We start from the raw sequence: 21956 nt of genomic DNA, 5'->3' as shown, positions 1-21956 counted from the left end.
AGATTGTAGGATAAAAAATACAGAGAGAAAAAAAAATCTGCAACTTAAAATGTGGACCACAAATTCGACTGCTTTCAACACCTCAACAAAGAATAGTAATAGAGGGGCATTCGGTTCATGTTGCTCGTACGGGATGCCCGGCCGATCTAAGTTAAAGAAGGGTCGGTCGCAGCCTGGCTTAGAAATTTAGGCCAAGCCAAGATAAAGACAACATTGAGGGGTCTTAATTCATATTAAATTTACAGTTCTAAATTTGATAAATCTTATTTATCATTTATTTATCTATTTATAAAGAATTTAAGTTGTTAAATTAATTAAAAAAACTACAGGAGAATTAGAACAATTTTGTTCTTAATATTTAGTCATTGAAATTTCCAAAAAAAAAAAAAAAAAAGGCCATTAATTTCAATTATGATTTTTAACCAAAACATTATACCCTGACCCTAACTTTTTTAACTCATGATGTAAAACGACTAAGTACCACTAAAGAGCACGTTAACTAAACATACATAAAAACGTCATTTGCGGACTCGGGATCATTTTCTAATGCAAAGAGAGACTTTTGTCATTTAGAAAACATTAAGGTTTGACTAACGAAAGAACGGCTCTGTAATTTAAGAGAGATGTTGATGTAAATAATTCGGTTAGATAAGTGTCTCTGTAATTGAGGGGGGGCTTAATAGAAAGTACCAAAAAGTAATTATCAATCACATTACTTATTAACGAATCCATTGCTAGCTCAAAATTTTGGTAATTATCGATCACATTACTTATTAAGAAATCCATTGCTAGCTCAAAACTTATTTAGTATAATTAATCTATGTTTGATTCTTTTAAAAAAAAAAAAAAAAAAAAAAAAAAAAAAAAAAAGAAGCCAAATGGCTTTTTACTAATCTTTTACATTAGTTTCTAAAAAAATATCTTCTTTAAATAGTTTATTTCATGTATATATATATAACATGTGTATATTATCATTGCAATATATGTATGCATATTTACATATATTATATTAAAAAAATTTAAACTAGAATTGTAGGAGTTTTTCCTTGAAGATAACATCTCCAAAAATTGGCTTATGCCACTATCTATGGCGAGCACATGGTATTCTCTAGTAAAATGCGAAAGAATGGCTCACTCTGTACTCACCACATGGCTGCGTTGTTTGGTAGATAGGCTACCATATCATTTTATAGCCAATCTTTCATTGAATTTCTTTGATCATTTCTTATGTGGGACTATTAAAAAGTGAAAGAACTGTCCGTTTGATTCGTTGGTATGAATTATTTTGATTTAAATTTTTTTTATTTAAACAGAAAAATTAGAACAATGTAATTTAAACAGTAGTGCGAATTGATGTTCGGTTGTGTATTTAAAGTTTTAATTTAAACAAGAAATATAATTTAAATTAGCGTTTATATGACAATTGAGAACTATAGTTTGAATTGAAAAAAATAATAATATAATGCATAAGAAATAATACAACACCTACAAATTTATTAAAGAAAACTTTTCTAAATAATAATTAAAACTATTTTGTCATTTTTTAATTGGTTAGCAATTTTTAAAAATAAAAAAAAATGAGATAGTGCATAAAAGATAATACAACACCAAAAATTTAATTTAAGAAAAATTATCTATATAATAATTAAAATTTTTTGTAGGTGTTTTAAAATTTCGTAGCATTTGTTTTTTGCTTTTTTTGAATTTTTTTTCATTGTTACTAATGCCACTCATTACACAAATAGGGAAATAGGTGTGTCCAAATCAGACCAAATATAATAAGGGAGAAAGAGAGAAATATGTCAAGACTTAGATGAATTAAAATTAATAGCCTAATAGTTTATATAAGTTAATAAATAGGTCAAATTATTATTTTCGTCCATAACTTGTCTAGTTATGAATTATAACTTGACAAGTTATTGTCCATAATTGTCCATAACTTGTCTGACTATAAACCATAACTTGACAAATTTATTTATAATTTATCTAGTAATAAATTATAACTTATTAAATTATGACATATTAATTTTTATAATTAAAAATTAACTTATATATTTTCTTAAACTTTTCATATTAGCCTATTTTCTACTATTTCCCGTATAGTAACGGCCAAAAATTTTGGAAACTCATTACTGAAGGCCCAAATGTAACGGTCACTCAATACACAAACAGCCAAATCAGACTTGTGGGCCCAGTAAAAAAAGTCAGAATGTCGATGTGTTTTTTACTGTATAAGAGTGGTTTTAAATGTTGAGTAGGTGGGGGGAATTGAGTAGCCCATTCAAGGGGTTGTTTAGTTGGGGAATTTGTATTCCGATTCAAATTATGATTCATGATTTGTTATAATATTTTTTCTCATAAAAAATACACGTAAATTAAAAATAATTCTAATCTATGAACTAAACGTCTCATTAATGCCTTACCAAACTGCAAACACAATTTAGGACACCTTTAGTTAATGTGACTTTTTGGGTGTTTAGTACAAAGATTTTTGGTTCGTGACTCGTTACAGTATTTTTTTTTCACAAAAAATATATGTAAATTGAGTGATTCTGAATCATAGATCTGAATCTATAAACTAAATGTCTAGTTTATGTGAGATTTTTACTGTAATAAAATTCAAATTTTAAACTCAAATCGGTAAAATAAACAGAGCGTTAGATTGAGTTGAGCAGAATTAGGCTGAATTATCCAACCAAGGGGTAAGTTTATTGGGCAAAGTGCCAAGACAATGCACATTAATTCTATCCAAAATTTTTCCTCTATTAACTAAAAGAGATAATTGTTAGAGTGCCAAATATTCAAAGACTAAATTACTGAGGTAAAACTTCTAACTACAAAATTGCCAAAAATTCAAATGAAACAAATGTTAAAAATCTAATTAAAAATATCAAGAAAATAACAATACTACCGTCCCATTATTATTATCAAAGCTTCGTTACTTTTCTGTGGGTTCTTCGTTTATTTCAATTACACATATTACACTTAATTCCACATCAGAAGCTATTCTTTTTTCACCAATAATATATATGCAGCAAAAAAATATGAATTTCTCAGTTCATTGATAAAGCATTTTATCATTGGCAATAATATGCAGAATTTTTAGTTATTATTTGTTATTTCCTTTCAGTATTAAATGTGAAGTTTTTGGCTAAATAATTTATGCATTTACTTTCCAATGTATGTATTAATGCTTTACTATCCAATATTATATATTTTGTTACATATTTTTATATTTATTTTACTATCCAATATTATATATATTAACACTTTACTATCCAATATTATATATATTAACACTTTACTATCCAGTTCCAGTATCATATTATTTATTATAATTATGTATTTTTGAACATTTTAAGAAAATTACATATTTGATCTTATTTGCCTTTTTAAATAATTCAATTTAATTAAAAATATTTTATTTAACATATGATTACGACAAAGTACGCATTATAATTAGAATATAATATATGAAATGAGAAACTAACTTGTTGTTAATCTTATTTAATTTCATACCATAATTTTTTAACATATTTATCCTTTTTCACCAAAAACATATGAGAAAATAATAAAATGAAGATATGTATTTCAAAAAAAAAAAAAAATACACTGGAATTATGTTGGTCTTACTCGTTTTCCTTTTTACATCCATCGTTAGTGTTTGTTTCCGCTCTGTTTTGCCATTATCGATTTTTCTTTGTATTTTATTTACGGTTGTTTTCTACACAGTCAGTCCCGTTCAATATCTTATTGTCGTTTAACTTTTCATAACGTCTCAATTATTTAAACTGCCCCCATCGTAATCTTAAATTTTACTTTCAAATTTGAAGCTCATAAAAATAATTTGAAAATCTTTAAACTCAAATTGTGGGTGTTTCCCGTGGAGAAACACCTCCAAAAATAGGCGTATGCCACTAATCGCCGCGAGCACACGGTATTCTTTAGTAAAAGGCGAAAGAATAGTTCGCTCTGTGCTCACCGCGTGGCTGCGTGGTTTAATAAAACGTCCGCTTGGCATTTTATAGCCACTCTCTTGGTTAATTTCCTTGTTCCTTTCCCATGTGGGACTTTTTATCAAGTAGTTTTCTTTTCTAAGTTAAGACTTAAAATTGCCCACGAACGCTTCAACTACACGCTTCTAACTTCACAAAGCCTATTCAATTGAACTCTGTCTCTTATGAAACCGATTATTTAGGAAAAGAGATTGCACATTTTAGATAGTTGATTTTACAGTGAGATTTATAATCTTGAATTACTTCAACTTGCTGAGGGAAAAAGCTTCGTGCACGAGTTCCCAATAGCAAATTATTCTGAATCTCTAATCTTTCAAGGCTTTTTTTTTTTTTTTTTTTTTGCTTGGATAGTCTTTCAAGGCTATTAGAAGCTCTTTTCCATTATGTTGTTGTATTTAATTTACCAAGGCTTTTTAAAAGTTAAAGTTGATGATAAAACTGTCCCAATTTCATGCTCTCTAACTTCCCCAGATCTTCACTTCCTACTGGACAATTTTCCCTCAATCCAAGTGCTTTCTTCCCCATATCATCGGCACCACCTCTTCCCTCCACGGACGACGGCAGTGGCTCCGTTTTCCGGCCAAACTGCGACGGCGACGGTGGCTGCTGGTCGGGATCTACTGGGTGTCAGCTTCATCCACGACGGCCTGGAGAGAGAGAAAGGACGGCGGCGGCGGCGATTCCGGCCACCACGGATGGCGGTGCTCCGGCCAGAATTGAGCTGTGAAAATGGATGGGGTTTCTTCGTCTCTCTGCACTGAGTCCATAGGGACTGAAATCATCTCAATCGGAGGTCGGATGGCGGAGATATCACGACGGGAAAAAATATGTATTTTCAGAACTTCTGCCGGCGATTGCGGCTGATTCCGGTGGAGTTGGAGGTCGTGCCGCATGTCGTTGAACTCGGCTCGTCGAGATCTTTTTATTGACACCGACAGTGTCAAAAACGGACGTCAGAATCTCAACTTGAGTATTTAACCATTGATGATTTTGTGACAAAACGTGAGAAAAGAGAGAGAGTGAGCGAGAATAAGAGAGAGAAAGTGAGAGCACACTAATAATTTCATTATATAAAGTGTTTGATTAAGACAAGATTACGTGTTTGATCTTATTCTCAAATATTTTATCTAAAGAGATTAAATTTATACTGATTAGAGGTAATTAATTTAATTAACGTAATTTAATTTACTATTTACAGTCTAACATTAATTTCTGAATAATTCAATATTGTTTTTTATTCTTACTCGCGTAATATTTCGAACTGTTTTAAGTCTTGAAATTAATTCTACACTGAACAAATTTTAAATTTAACTATTCTGCATTATATTTCAGGAATGACGTTGTTTATGACGGTGTCAACTTCCGAACTCACATTGTACCCTTCTACTATGGGTATTTATCTTGTGATTTTAACCTAGTTGTCTGACAATTAAGGATTTTCTCTTTTTTTAAAATGTCAGTGCGTTTTTTTAATACGTTGCTAACATCGTGTTGTGTTTGGAGATTCTTAAAATTAAAATTCTCAAACTATACTTGTACTGAAAATTATTCCGCCTTAAAATACGGTTAGAATTTACCGATCGAATTTACTTGATCGAAAACATGAACTTAACATGAAATCTGCTACAGAATTTAGGAATACAGATATTAATTCCATAAATCATCCAGTTACAAATATAACATAATATTTTCTAAGAAAATCCTTAGCTTAAATACATAAATTGTATTATTTAAGGTCTAAAATTTTCTCAGTCATTACATCATTTTTGTGATTGATATTGATCTTTAGATTCATAATCACCTAGTCTCTGTATATAATGAAGACTAGCATAGCTTCATCATGTGTCCAATTTGAAACTTGTTTCTCTCTTATGAACAAAAATATCTTGAACCTCTCTCTCTCCTTTTGTTTTTGTTTTTTTTTTGTTTTTTTTTTTTTTGTTTTTGCCACTTTTTGAAGCTATCAAGATTCATGATATATTCAATATGTTTAATAGAATGTCAACGTAGGATAACAAATTGAACCTCTTGTATTCTAAGGTAGAAGAACATATACGTATTTGGCTGGCATTCGATGCATGAAGCACTTGAAAAATTATTGTTACCATGAACAAAGCTATATCTAAAGTTATATGATTTCAATATCTAACTTGAGTCACAAAATGGCTAATGTGTATAAATGGAAGAGAGATTAATCTAATTTGGTATATCTCAGTGATGAAGAAAAGCTTGAAATTTTCCACCAACCTCAACAAAAAAGCCTGAATCCGCTGATCTTGATGCAGAAAGAGATTCTCTTGATCTTCTTATCAAAGTTTCCACAACTTCGTCTTATGATATTAAACTTGAGTAGTTTGACTGACCAGCTTTCTGACCAACTTAAGTTGAGCATTTTTCTAGAAACAGGCAGTCAGGTTAGTAGGACTAAAACGTTAATGAAATTCATCACTTTGCTGCAGAACGTAATAGGATCTGTGGAAAATCAATCACTGCGTTATTGTACATGAGTTTATTGCAGAAGCTAAATACAACGTTTCTTATTTTTGTGGCAAGCATACCTTGAACCTGGAACATGCAGGAGCTGCAATTTCAGTAAGTAACATTACTAATCTTGTGTTGTTGAAATTTGACTCTATTTTTTACGTCCGAAACTAGTTTAATTGACTGTATCGGGGTACTATTTCCAATTTGAAAGCCCTTTTTTTATGAAGGAAAAGGAAAAAGAAAAGAATGTAGCATACACTAGCATCGTCTAAGTAAAATAGTCCCAAGTAGCTTTGGTTTAAAGGTCTTGTTTGGTAGGAGGGGAAAGTAGGAGGAGGGATAGGGGTAGGAGGATTATTGGATAGACAAAATAAGAGGAAGCTCCTCTGCCTATATATATTACATGCTTCTTCCATCCTATTTTCTTTCCTCTATAGACAGTCAGGTTGTTGGTTCATAACCTGAATTACTCCTTCCAACTGCTGAATAAAACCTCTCGATCATCCACATATCGATCAATGTCACTGTTTGGTAAAACCAACGAGTATGAAACAGGCCTGCTAATATTGGAGGGAGAACTTTCAGTATGAAACCTTTAGGGCCCGTTCACTTCACTGATTCGAGTTTGTAATTTAAGTTGAGATGTGATTTTATGTGAGAGCTTTTTACTGTAGCAAAAAAGTTTGATGTGATTGTTTCTGAGACTTTTTACTGTAGCAAAACTCAAATTCTAAACTCGAATCGGTGAAGTGAACGGAGCCTAAAGTCTTGTTGTGAAGCCAACAACAATTCGAGTACTTCTCACTGTTGCACTGGCCAGAGATTGGTGTATAAGACAACTGGATATTAACAATGCCTTTTTCAATGGTGACTTACTAGAAGAGGTCTATATGATTCAACCACAAGGATTTGAAGATCTTAAACAACCTCATTTTGTTTGCAGACATCATAAGTCTCTTTATGGTCTCAAACAAGCTCCTAGAGCCTGGTTTGACAAGTTAAAAGGTGCTCTTTTTTACTCTGGGTTTTGTTTCCTCAGAGTCAGACTAGTCCCTGTTGATGAGGTTTCATTCTCAAGATGTCACTTTTGTACTAGTGTATGTTGATGATATTTTACTTACTGGAAGTGACAACATTGAGTTACAAAAGTTAATTGTGCAACTAAACAAGCTTTTTGCTTTGAAGGATAAGGGAGTTGTGAACTACTTTTTCGGAATTCAAGTCACTCATACCACTGATGCTATACATCTTCCACAGAAGAAATATGTTTCAGATCTACTTCATGAGGCTAAGATGCTAAGGCAATTTTAACTCCAATGACAGCAGGTTTCAAGCTTTCGGGTTTTGGTAGTGATGATGTGTTGAATCCTCAATTGTACAGGAGCATTGTTGGAGCACTGCAATATGTAACTATTACAAGACCTGAGCTATCCTATTCTGTTAACCGAGTCTGTCAATTTATGCATAAGCCTCTTGAATCTCATTGGCGAGCTGTGAAAAAGACTCTATGATACTTGAAAGGAACACTAGATTTTGGTCTTTAGTTGCAGAAAACTCCTCAGCTTAATTTGGTGGCCTTCTGTGATGCTGATTGGGCCTCTGATCCTGATTACAGGAGATCCACTTCTGACTATTGTGTTTATCTAGGCTCTAATATTGTTTCTTGGAGCTCAAAAAAATAACATACAGTTTCTAGATCCTCCACTGAAGCTGCTGAGTATAGGAGCTTGGAAAATGTTGTGGCAGAAATTACTTGGTTGATGCCTCTATTTAAGGAGCTCAAAGTTAAATAAATAAATAAAAGTGATGAATAAAAACTCGTAGGTTATGGTCACCAGCAAAATGAAATGGTAGGCCGACTTTCTATAATGAGCCACTAAAACAATCACCTAACGTGATGAAAATAGTGTTTTTTTTTTTTTTTTTGGATAGTTGATATAGTGAAAATTCGACTTAAAAGCTTTGAGAAGACATGAACAGACCGCTTTATTTTTCGAACTTGCTGAAGCTAAAGATTTGCACTTTCTTCTATTTAGTTCATATAATCGTCGTTTTCTCCCCCCCCCCTTTTTTTTTTTTTTGGCAAGATTTCCTTTTTTCTTCGGTCATTGATTACTTATGTTAATTAGTTGATGCTTAATGTTGATGAGTGACATTACATAGCTTCATTATATGCCAAACAGTTTCGTTGGAAATGCTAGAGATTACGAAATTTAAACAACAAAGTCTTGAATCTCTATTTATATAACAAATCAATCATCTTGTAAATTAATTTGGCAGAAAGTCAAGGTATTTAGTTGCAATGAAAGCATGAAGCATTTGAAGAATTATAAATGTTACCTTGAAAAAAGCTACAATGATCTTAGCATCCTAGTCACAACAACGGCTAACGTGCATTAATGGTAAAGAAATTATTCTAATTTGGCGTATCCCATTGAAGAAGAAAAGCTTGGCATTTTCAACCATCGCCGACGGAAACGCCCGAACCCTCGGATCTTGATTCGGAAGCGAATTCTCTTGATCTTCTTACTCAAGTCTCCACATCCTCGTCTTATGATGTTAGATTTTGATAATTTCCCCAGCTTTCGCATGAACCTACGTCCTGCATTATGAAACAAGTTATTTCCTTTGCTACAGAAGAAGAAAATAATAGGACTTGTGGAAAAATCAATTTGTTCTTTAACATGAGTTAATTTCAGAAGCTTAATAGATTATTTTCAAAATTATTGTGGCAAACATACCTTGAACCTTTTTACTTTTGTCTTCTTTTTCTTCTGAGCTTGGTGCATGCAGGACCTGCAAGTATATTAGGTATCATTATATTAATGAAACAATTTCCGTCTTTGTTGCTACTTCGATACATCTTGTTTTTTTTTTTTTTTTGTTTCCGTCTTTAATAATTTCTATTTTTGTATATTTCCGTGTTTCATATGTAATTTAAATTTAGTATTCATTTTTATAGTGATGACGGATTTTCATTCGATAAAGTTTGTATTCATTTTTTAGTTCAACAGCGGGGGATAATGGTATCACACTCATTGATGTTGTGACACAATTCTTTTTGGATTATGTTTCTTACCTGTAGATTTTATACTATAAAACTTACTTTTTATTAGTGGGTGATGCCAGTATCCTAGAGCATTCTTCCTAATATTTACTATCAAATTAACTCTAAGAAAAATGAACTAAAATTTGGTTTGGTTCTAAGGTTGTTGGTTGAGTACCTGAACCAGTCCTTCCAAGCGCTTTCTCATCCTTCTTTGAATAAAACCTCTAGTGCTCTGTTTGTAGAAACTTAATTGTCAGCCAAAGAGATGATAAATCTTGACAAATACTTTAAAAGTGCGTAATCTTGATTTTTACCTTTTTATTCTTGATTAATATCTTTTTTAATCAAATAATTATATAAATAAAAGGGTACTAATCAATAATTGGGGATAAAACTCTAGACTCACACACTTTTAAGATTAAGTTCAACAATTTTCTCTAACTTTTTTTTCCTCCCTTTTTTCTCTAGCTCTTTCCATGAAAAACAAATGGTGGAGATATTTTTACCTTTACATGGTATTTAACGCAAGCAAAGAAGTTCAATAAGCTCCAGACAGTTTTGTCTAGCCGTCTGCCTTCCACATGACTTGAAGATATATCTGCACGTGATTAATGTTGAAACAAGAATTGTGTTTAGTTTTAGGCCCCGTTCATTTTGCCGATTCGAGTTTATAATTCAAGTTTTGTTACAGTAAAAAGCTCTCAGAAACAATCACATCTAACTTTTTTGTTACAGTAAAAAGCTCTCACACAAAATTACATCTCAACTCGAATTACAAACTCGAATCAGCGAAGTGAACGGTCAATCTCAAACTCATCTGGTATGAGGAAAAACCCAACCTAACATATGGTGGTGCAGACAGATATTATTATTATTATTTTCAGCGGGGACATTATGAAAAAAAAGTTTATACAATCTTTTGCTCAGCAGGGACGTGGTATATAATTTAATTATTCAATAAGGGCACAATTATATTTTTTTTTAATACAGCGGGGCATGATTGAAATTTAATAAAAAATTTCAGAAAAAAAAAAAATGAAACTTTCAAAATTTAAGCGCGGGCTTGTACTCCTCTCACTTGACTACGCCTCTACCATAAATTTTTATTAGTGGAAATAATAATTACAATAAATATTAAAACATATGCAAGTCTTGGCATATTTATTCTCAAACTTGGCTGTTTCATCATTTTTTTCCTATAAAATGTTTATCTACTCTAAGGAGTTATTCATATTTTGATTAATTTGCTTACTACTATTTTTTTTTTTTTTTCAGCCTGTGGTCAATAATAACTTTAGAATTTAATTACATTGTGGTCTAACTGGTTCGAACTTTGGAAACTGCATTTAAAATGTGGAGAACTATGAGAATACCAAAAGAAACAAATCCTCCATTGGTGCTTAAATCTTCAAAGAGTTCTCCTCTCAATTCTGGAGGTGGAATGGGTGACCAACTACATGGAGGTGCTTTGGCCCATTTTTCGGAACTTCCTACATCCGTGAGTTCCTGTGCCCAAGTGGGGAAAAAAGATAAATCTATTATTTTTATTTGTACCTAGTAATTAGTATAGTAAGCTACCAGGGCTCATTTAGTTCATTGATTCGAATTTTTAATTCAAGTTTAGATGTGACTTTATGTGAGAGTTTTTTTACTGTAGTAAAAAAGTTAGATGTGACTGTTTCTGAGAGTTTTTTACTGTAACAAAATTTAAATTTAATTCATGTTCTTTTGTTTTGTTATTGGGTCATATCTGATAAAAATAACTCAATTTAACGATTCGGATTGATTTCTCCATCACCGGCACAAAATATATTGGACACACGGTACGACTAGAAAAAAGACTAGACCACCCTAATTTTGACATAAATTTCATGGTTAATGGGAATGTCTAATCCTACAAACCTGAAAGAAGGCTGTTGCAATGGTCACATCTGAATTGTCTTTGAAACGCATTGGGAATACTGTTACGATTTTCTGTGGCTGCCAAAAATACATGAAACTCCATTAAAAAAAGACATGAAACTCTTTTTATTTCATCTGGAAATGCGGTAAAAAGGAAATAACTTTCAAAGAGAATTTAGGTTTCAAAATTAAATATATATTCATTAAAGAGCCACTGAAGAACTAGGATACAAGATAACACCAAAATAAAAGAAATGGGTCCCACTCATTAAAATAATGACTATGTAACAAGAATAGTAAAATTTAATACCATTAAAATGATGATTATATCATTATTTAGTAAAAAACGTAACATTATTATGATAATTACTATGCCATTTATGTTAATTTTCTAATATTTTAAAAATTTTGTTAAATTTCAACTCAAGGTATAAAATTTTGTTGTGTAGTGTAATTATCTCCTTTGTTTGCCCCCTTAACTATAGTTGCATTCTTAGATAGTTTGATTTTCCCTTAAAGTTTCATAGACTAGATCAGAAGATATTGTCTCCAATATAAATTTTAATGCTAGTGTTATTTTAGCATAAAAAAAGTGTAAAAAGAGCATATTTTTATGTTGTATTATTTTGTAATCATTGATATAATAATATTCAAAATACTAATTATATATACACTTTGTTATACGAGTTAAGTTTCGGGAAAATTTAAAATGCTTGTATGACTGAAAAATATTAATAGTATAATTTATTAAGCGAAAAGACAACATATTAACCATTAATAAATTAATTATTAATTCCGCATATTATATTTGATGTTAAATTTGACACCATTTATAGTGTATCATTTAACATTATACTTAGGATGTGTTTGTTTCAAGGGTTCTATATGGTTCAAATCATGATTTTTAATTCTAGTACAGTATTTTTCTCTCAAAAAAAATTTGAATTTCAAATGTTAGAATCATTAATCATGGTTTGAACTCATAAACTAAACGGACCCTTAATTAACATTGATTATATATTTTTCTTATTCAAATGCGATAGTTTGGCATTGCTCGGAGATGCTCTAATTACTGAGTGGAATTTACCTGTTTAATGACAAAGAATGGTTCTCTTGGGTGGTATACAAGCTTAATTGGTTTACACGCTCCTTGATAGGTGTCCTGTGAATTCACATTCTGCAACATCTCTTTCAGCTGGGAGCTTATTATTACTGCTTGCACTGCAGAAGTCTTTGCAATTATCTTCTCACCATCTGTAATGATCGCAGTTTTTAATCGTTAGATTAAATTTTCATACTCTTTTTTTAATTTGATATGATTTTAATATAATTTAATATGTATTATGTCTACATATAGTATATATTTTCGTACTCTACTACAGAATTCATGGCTTCCAAAATCTACGAATATCAACTCTAAAATAATGATGTACTAGTTATTTTTCCTGCACTATATTAGAATTTAGAAGCCTTGAGAAACCTTTTTTACTGGGAATTTTGGCAAAGTCAAGTCTTAGAGTAAGCTGGTATCCTTGTTTTGCAGGCTCAATGATCTCCACAACATCAGAACAAATTCCCTCAACCATCTGAATGGTATAATGTGAGAGCCCACCTTGGGACAGTAGTGGGGTTGATATTGATAAGAAGGTATATTGTGGATCTGATGCTGAGGACTGTTAAAACATCACAGGACAGTTAACGTTGACAACCACAAAAACAAAGTAAAACACGTAAGCAAAAATTGTTTTTTATTTACCCATGAAACTTGTTTACACAGGATGTTCATAACAGAATTACGATACGATTTATTATTTTAGAACAATGTACTGGGTACTGGCCGTGCTGAGTACCACATAGTAATAAAAGATGAGTCTTACAGTATAAGGTTTACAAACGAGACTCATTTTCTGTAACATCTAGTTAAATTAATTGAGATTAATTAATTAAATCCAATAGTTAGTATTAATTAATCTGAGATTAGTAAAAGATTCTCAGTTATAATTATCACGTAAATGATATTTCTCTTTTAAAAATGATTATTTTAAAATTGACACTGCTGTTTCTCGAACAGTTTTAAGTGTTGGTAACTAATTTTTCAGAACATTAATAATGAGTCATTTCATATTCTATTTAAATTAAATTTTAAAGTCTAATTATCAAATTTGTACAAAATAAACCCAAGCCTATTTTCCTTTCTTTTTTTCCTTTTTCTCTCCTCTCTCCCTCCCATGTTCTTTCTCTCTCCACGCCGGCCACCTACCACTGATGAGATTCCAGTGTCGTTTTGCGATATTGCCCACACCATGGGAAAGCTCTTGACGAGCTAAGCACGTTGACATGTCGCACGACCTCCAACTCCTTCGAACGAAGCCGCAATCGCCGACTGAAGTTCTGAAAACAACCAAAGATTTCGATTGTGATATCTCCTCCGTCCGACATCCAATCAAGGTGATTCCAGTTCCTATAAATTCAAAACGAAGAGACGAAAAACACCCATCCTTTTTCACAGCTCGATTCTGGCCGGAGCAATTCCGTCCATGGTGGCCAGAGTTCCCGCCGCTCACCTCCTTCCCGGCCGTCATTTTTGACACCGCCAGTGTCAATGGACTCAGAGAAGAACACTGAGCAAAACCCCTATGTCAATTTCACGGGTCCACTGCCATTTGCCAGAGATCGAAGCTCGCCGCCGCCGCCGTTTGGGTGGAGGGCGGTTCTGATGATCCAACCGTTGGATCGTCATGATTTTGGTGTCTAAATGCTCAGAAGATCATGGGTAATGAAAGCCCTCAACCAATTTTGAGATTCCGTAGTCGGAGAATCGAGAACCAAGTCCCCGAAAATCTTTAAAGTTGGCGTCTTGATTTGTGTAGTTAGAGTCAGAAGTTTGTGAAATTTACTGCACTATTGAACTCAGAAGAGTTGATGTAGAGGAGGTAGGACCCAAGTCCACCGTAGAAATATGCTCCGGCACTCCGCCGCCGTTGCCGCCGCTGCCGGTGGCCGGATTCTGGTAAGTCTCAGTTCTTAAGGTTCCCGACGTCCGATCGAAGATCTGAGACCATATCCTGACTCGTTTCGACGTGTTGAACGCAACGATGACCTCCGTTTATGCCAATTCCACTCCGTTGAAAAGTCTATAGGTATCATGAACGTAGATCGAGGTGAATCGAATGGCTTCGTTGAGGTTCAGAGCAAGCCATGGAGCTTCAACAATAGACGGTTGGACAACGTGAAGTTATTCGTAGATTAAATTGCCAAGAGGTAGGATATTCTTTTCATATCCTTGTTAGCCTGTTTTAAAGTGTTTTGGTCAAGTAATGTTTTCAAAAGATAAGGATATGTTGATAAAGAAAAGTAATTTCAAGATAATAGCTTGATTTTTGCTATTGACCTCATAATGGATTGATTTCAAGTTTTTAATGAACATTTTCTTAAGATAAGATACCTTGCGAACTAGTAAGCCTGCTGATGGCCTAGATAGGATATGAAGATCGTATCCTTGGGGGCAGAACCCAAAACCCAGACGGGCCACTACGGTGATGTTAAGGCCTTGCACTGATCGTAAGTAATTTAAATAATTAAATTACTTGCTGGTTGCCTGTAATCTGGAATTTCAGTTTATTTACCTTTCAGTAAAAATGTTGTTTGGTTACGTCTGAGTTGTTCGGGCCTGTACTTTCATTTATTTATTCAGTTTTATAAAATTATATCCTAGTTGGCATTTCGCTCATTTTTCCTCTATTTTCAATGTTTTAACCCCTCCCTCCAGAGTTATCGGTTTAGATTTACAGCATGACAAGTGGATGCCGATGGATTGAAGGCGTGAGATTCGAAGTAGTTAGTTTATTTTGAATTTGTAGTTTTTAATTTTGAGTTGTACTGTATTTCTTTATATAAACTGTATTTGGTCGACACTGTCCTGGAGTTGTATTATTTCAAACTTTATGGACTGTTTTAAATTTTTTTTGTAAAAGAAAGACTCCGGAGCTACATATTTTAATATCTATTTTGATATTTGTATATTTTATTTTATTTTCATGGATTTTTCTTAATTAATTCAGTTTAATGAAGTTAAATTTTAAATTAAATTCCAATAATCACGGTTATTACCTTGGGGTCGTGACACTTTCAATTAGCAGTGTGGTGTTTCTAAATATCTTTTATTGCTTTAAAATGTGCTGTGTACAGTCGTTTGAGACATTAGATGACGGCTAAATGAAACCGAATCATTGGAGTTTTTGTTTGCTAAGCCCTACTTGATAGAAAGCATTCCAATTTTCAACAGTCGGATTGGTTTAACCATCATCCAGTGGCTCAAAACAGACTGCACAGTAAATAACTCATCTTGTTGAAGCTGAAAACAGAAAAAAGTACCTGAATGTGGTATTCCACTGACCCGAATTCGTACAAGTGATGATCAATCTCCACGGGCTTTTGAGCACTGTCATATGAGAGGAACAACATTTGATCATCCAAACGCTTTAAATTTTTGTAAGATCCACTCTTTACTTGACTCTTTTGGTTGATGAAAACAATAATGTACAATATTCAAAACTAACTCTTCCATTGATACCCTTTTTGTTCCTGTCAATCCAAAGATTTTGGAATTTTCCTTTCTTTCTCTAATCACTCTTGAGAATTTGCCATTTCTAGGGTCATCCAATTTACATAAAAAAAAAAAGTCAATTGTATGGTTATGCAAGTAAATGAAGTAATTTATCCTCACATGAACAACACCCTTATATCCTACTATATTGATTTCACAATACAAATGGGGAACTTTATGTGGTAGAGATCCCATTGATAGTGCATGTTTTATAAATATTATATCTTATTAAAATCACATCAGAATGAAAAGTAAGTAAAATTTAAAGAACCCAATATCATCTTTATTGGTGGAGATTTTTTTCCCCCCTCATACCCTACTATAAAGTTTCCTAAGAATTAAATGTTGGAGTTAGATGTGACAGCAAATTGCCCATTTAGACTTTAGTGAAATGTAGGCACTGCAATTACCATATGAACAATGGTCCCATATTGGACAGGTTCATTCTGTCCATAAATTCTCCATGGGAAATTGCCTACCACCTGGAAACCACATATGTCTGTCTGCCAAAGTGCTTCTTACTATATATATATAAACATGTACATACGCGCGCGTGTATATATATTCCACAATAACATCTATTTCAGAATTACACTTTTACTAAGATTCATAAATTCATTTATTTGACTATACTTTTGCACTTGTCGTTACATTTTTTTTTCCTTGTAATCCCCCACCCCGGCATCCCACACCATCGTGTAGATGCATGGACTAATTATTCCGTGGTAGTGATCATCTCAAAAATTTGTTCATGTTAGGTAGATAGCAATTTTCTTGCTTTTAGTCTGATCGCATTCTGTTATGTAAAAGTGTCGTTTAAAGTGCAAAAACTAGAAATTTGTCCATAGTAGCAAGTTTTTTGGACTTCACTAGCTACATAACAATTTTATGGTTTTAGTCCAATCACATTCTACTATATAAAAGTGCCGTTTAAAATGCACAAACTATCACATCACTTAAAATAAAAAAAAAATAAAAATAAAAAGCAAACAAACAAAATCCTTGTGATGCTAAGCACCGAGATGGTGAATTTTAGCATTTTTTTTTCTTTCATGAAATAAGAACTTTTTTAGTCCGTCTCCTTATCAATAATACCAGTATACAACTATTAGATTTGATCAAATCACATTAAATTAAGAAAGCACGTAAAATATATAGTTTCTGATATAACTTTGCTGACTGAAAAATAAAAAACTATTTATAGTTTATTTTTTTTGATCCTATCAGAAAAATTTCCCATAAAATACTCTAACAAATATAAATTATGAATGCTTAACTAAATAAGCAGTGTAAAATAGCGAGTTAATTTTCTTACCGGTATAGTTTGAGTAGGATTTCCTTCAGTGCTGGAGATTCCCTCTCAAAGCATGCCATGCTAAGAAATGTGAATTGTACCTCTCTCTCTCTCTCTCTCTCTCTCTCTCTCTCTCTCTCTCTCTCTCTCTCTCTCTCTCTCTCTCTCTCTCTCTCGAATCACATATTACTGCTGGAATTGAAGCCTGATATACCATGTTGCAAAGATAGTACTGTTTTTTATTGGGTAAGAACTTTGAGTAAAACTCAAGTTCTCAAAGTTGCACTCAAGTTAGCAATCTTTGAAGCAAGGTTTGTCTTTGTCCTCCACTCTCCACTACACCTAATTTTCAACACCTATACAATTCATTTCAACTTTTCTTCATGGATTAATATTGATAGTCTACATTTTGGTTGTAAGATAGCAATAGTTTGTTTGTTGAGTATAATCTTTTAGCAAACGTCACGAATTAGATTCTAAGTTCACATTTGGAAAAAAAAAAAAAAAAAAATTCTTCATGTATTTATATATTTATATTTAGTCTACACCTTGGTCCAAAGATAGCAAAACTTTGTTCGTTAAGTACATATTTTTTAGCAAACGTCATCAATATTCAAAGTTGACATTTGGGAACAAATTGAAAAAGAAAAAGGAAAATTAAAAAAGAGAGAAGAAGAATAAGAATATAGCCTAACGCCATGAGTTTTAGGGGTTTTAAGAAAAATGGAGAGAAAGAAATAAAGAAATTATTACATGAAGAATTGAAGTCATTCTATTATTATATGACAATGATTTCAATAGCGACTTGCTGATAAACATATTTGTCCTACAGCCTTGACAATATGATTTTATAGTTTTACTCATGGGATTTGAGGTTTGCTAAGGACACTTGTGGCGATACTTTATAAGATTTTGCTTCTTTTTTATTATTATTATTTTTTTCTAATCTTGAATATTTACCTTTTCCAAGTAGTTCAAATTGCTCTGTTCTCATAAATAAATGAAAACGGGGTTGTAGACTTAATGTAAATTCACCCTCTATTTTACAATAATTTACCAAACTAATAATAACAACAACAACATTGATAAGAAAAAAAGAAAGAAAAGAAAAACGTCATAATAACAACATTGATAAGAAAAAAGAAAAGAAAAACGTGTGGGCTGTATTCTACAATGATTAAGATTCATTAATATTCGGTAGGTTGAGATTCCATCCTTTTCTTTTTTCTTAGAAGTGTCGAACAAGCATTGATAGAGGGCCATATTTCTATATTTGCCTCTGATTAATGCAACGCGATAATAGATAATTAAGAGATAAATAACCCCCCTCCCCCAAAGAAAAAACTCAAAAGAAGTCAATTTTTTTTTTTAAAATGATAATCAACTTGTGGTATTATTATGATGTTTCTATGATGACATGTTTAATGAATGGAACAAAAGTTTTTGGCTAAGGAAAAACAATTTTCTAAGCCTCACCCTAGAGATATCTCGTTTTTTCAACAACTTATTGTCATTCTCATGAACATCATGGCCATCATTCATTGTGAAATTGTGTTTAGCTGTAACAATCTGAAGAATTAAACATGTTTAATTATGTTAATTATGATATATTAATATGTCTAATTTGAGTTTCTTAATTAATCATGATTATTAAATATTTTCTTATCTTCAAGTTTTAAAATATTCCAAGAAATTTTAATTATTTTCAGTATTTACAATTCAACCCCAAAAGTAGGTGGGAATACATTTTTCCTTCCTCTTCTTTAAAATATCTTTTGATACTTATCATTTTCTTTTCTTTATATTTCTTTCCTTTTCTTTCTTTCTCTCATTTCTCTCTCAGATCACTCTCTCTCTCTCTCTCGTCTCACTCTCTCTCTCACTTGACTCTCTCTCTCTCTCCTTTTCTCCCTCTCAAATTCGTTACTCTCTCTCTCTCTCTCTCTCTCTCTAAGGAAAACCAAGAAGCTTTTTGACCAAAATATGAACCAAAGAAGATTTTCAAGAAGTTTTCTTCACAAAAGGAAAGATTGAGGTAAATTCTTTGAGAAATAAACTCTTAATTTTCGGATCTTGCTTTGTTGGAACGTATTTTGCTTGAGCTTGGTGATTTCTTGGTTTTGGCCTCGTTTTGAGATGAATTATGGTTGATTCCATGTTTAAATTTGGGGGTTTTAATTCTTTGAACTTGATTTAGTGAATGGAATCTGGTTTTAGTGATTTCTCATGAAAATATCTAGAAATCGAACACGAAAATGCAGGATTTGGTACTGTTCTTCGTTGATTTGGCCAATTTTTCAGGCCTGTAGAACACCTCTGGTCGACCGCTCTGGGCGGTTGACCAAGCACCACCGGTCGACTAGTGGGGTTACACTTGTCTATCACCGGGTGACCAGTTGACACGAGAAATTCTCCAAAATGTTTTAAAAACTTGTGTTGACCCAAAATTTTAATGGAGAACCAAATTAGCTTAATTTGGGAACTCAAAATGAGGGAATTAGCCACATAAATACTTGTTCTATTCTATATATCTTGTTTGAGTTCCAATTCTCAAAGAACCATAACTTGGATTATGAAGTTGTTTATAAACTTTGGTTTTGAGTCAAAGTACACTAGTATGATACAATTGTACATATTTAATCTAGATTGTTTTAGAGGTGAGGTCTAAACTCTAAACTGTTATTTTGATGACGAAGCTAGCGGCGAGATCATATATTGAGCTTCAAAGATAAGTGAGACTAGGACGACGAGAAGCTAGCCGTAGAATTGATATCCAAGAGATAGAATATTCTTGTCCATATCCTTGTTAGCCTTGATTTAAATATTATTGGCCTATGGAAATGTTTTAAGGACAAAACATGTTTGACGTTATTCATTTTAAAGAAGAGTTTAAAGTAATATTTTCTTAAAATAAGATATTTTAAGAAATGGTAAAACACATGATGGCCTAGTGATCAGTGCATGAAAATGCACCCTAAATACTGCTTTTGATTTATATAATATTAAAATATTTAAGCTTTAATTAAACAATTACATTATTTTTATTTAAAATATTTTTAATTGGAATTTGGCTAGTTTTTGCTTAATTATTTACAGATGAAAGCAGTGTAAAAAACTACACAAGAATAAGCCATGAAAGCCATGTTTTCAAACCACTCGGAGCCAAGCTCTCAGCCGAGTCGCACAAGCCGATCAGAGAGAGGGAGAGCCGCGTGAGCCAAGCCACAAGCTGATTCCACCTCTCCCACATTTCCTCACTCTTCCTCGCGCGCGTCACCTGCACGCATGGCCTCAACGCGCGCGTTCCTTCCACGCAGATATCAGCGCGCATTTCAGCTTCTCCCACGTGGGTCCCGCGTCTGCAATGCCAGTTTGATTTCCCAATGAAGCCACGCTAGCTGTCAACCTTGTCCCATGTCTGACCATCGCTAGCTCCATCCGCCCAATCCGCCCGCGACACGTGGCACGTTTCCTCCTCACTGCCAATCACGTTGCGACACGTGTCCCCTTGGTGTTGAATCTGAATTTCTCCATCAATATCAGAGCAAATTGGCCAGATTTCTTCCCCAAATTAAATATATGATTTCTCCTAATTTATGTGTAATTTTATTTTGTTTCCTTTTCTTTTGTAATTTTCTAGTTTTACAATTTATTTCCTTATTTGACAGGCAATCTCTCAACACTATAAATAGAGGGGTTGGCCTAAGGTTTTAGGAAGTTTTTAATATTCAGTTTTCTGTCGTCTTGCTGTCAGTCTCATATTTTCTCTCTAGAACTTGTGAGAATGTTTTGCAAGATAGGCTAGAATTTTCTTGGTGAGGTTAGAGATGAACTTCTGTTGAGTGACCTAATTCGGGGTTTTGATTCCTTGTGCTGTAAAGTTCAACATCTGAATGAACTAAATCTCATCTATATTTCTATTACTTTTTAAAATATTGTGTGCCAATTTTTATATAAGTTTAGTCACGCTTTTCTTATGTAATTATGTCACGCATTGTTTTGTCATTCAAATTATTTTACAAATTGTCTTTTACTGCAATATTGTCAAATGGATATATTGTCGATTTTGGATAACTTGTAATAATAATATTTTCTGAGCCAACATAGAGATTTAATTTATTCGATTCTTTTATTTTGTGAATCAAAACTTGAATTGGTTAACGAAGCATTAGGGATTCTCGACAACTTACCGTTTTCTTCATACAGATTTTTTCCTTTTTATTTTATTTGCAACAAAAATCTCAAAAACTCTCATTTTTCTTTAATTCACTTTTCTCTAACGCTCTTATTCTGTTAGTCATTCTTGTTATTTTGTTATCTCTCTGTGGATACGACCGCCCTTCTGTGCTACAATTGACCGCTTGTGAACATCACTTTTGGGCGTAAATCACCTAGAGATCGGGGTATGTAAATCATATCTTTGCGGGCAGGTCCCGAAACCTATACGGGCCACTTTGGTGGTGAGATCATGGCTGTAATTGTTGGGAATAGTATCCTAGAAGCATGAGATGTAATAGGATATTTATTATTTAATTAATAAAAGAGTTTATTCATCATTTTATGTGCATATATTTATGAATATTTTATGAATATCAAATGAAAATT

The 21956-nt window shown here is 32.7% G+C and overlaps 1 protein-coding gene and 2 non-coding genes across 3 annotated transcripts; all 3 read right to left on the bottom strand.

Moving 5' to 3' along the window:
* Positions 1-1038: 1038 nt before the first annotated feature.
* Positions 1039-1155, bottom strand: LOC112094142. The gene has a single exon (XR_002903384.1). It is a non-coding gene; the product is annotated as a U5 spliceosomal RNA (small nuclear RNA).
* Positions 1156-3875: 2720 nt separating this feature from the next.
* On the bottom strand, positions 3876-3991 carry LOC112094141. The gene has a single exon (XR_002903383.1). It is a non-coding gene; the product is annotated as a U5 spliceosomal RNA (small nuclear RNA).
* Positions 3992-8902: 4911 nt separating this feature from the next.
* LOC21387247 (actin-related protein 2/3 complex subunit 2B) lies at positions 8903-17441 on the bottom strand. The gene is made up of 10 exons (XM_024174319.1): positions 17373-17441; positions 15826-15892; positions 12932-13124; positions 12539-12705; positions 11452-11529; positions 10923-11055; positions 10056-10147; positions 9725-9781; positions 9242-9296; positions 8903-9102 (listed from the first exon to the last, which is right to left on the bottom strand). The coding sequence occupies exons 1-10, from the start codon at positions 17429-17431 to the stop codon at positions 8912-8914; spliced, it is 1092 nt and encodes a 363-aa protein (XP_024030087.1). The 5' UTR covers positions 17432-17441; the 3' UTR covers positions 8903-8911.
* Positions 17442-21956: the final 4515 nt, after the last annotated feature.

This window comes from Morus notabilis, unplaced genomic scaffold (genome assembly GCF_000414095.1).
Source record: "Morus notabilis unplaced genomic scaffold, ASM41409v2 Scaffold296, whole genome shotgun sequence".
In the NCBI taxonomy this organism is placed as follows: domain Eukaryota; kingdom Viridiplantae; phylum Streptophyta; class Magnoliopsida; order Rosales; family Moraceae; genus Morus; species Morus notabilis.
The sequence above is the reverse complement of the archived record's forward strand: the minus strand, read 5'-3'. Positions and strand labels throughout refer to the sequence as shown.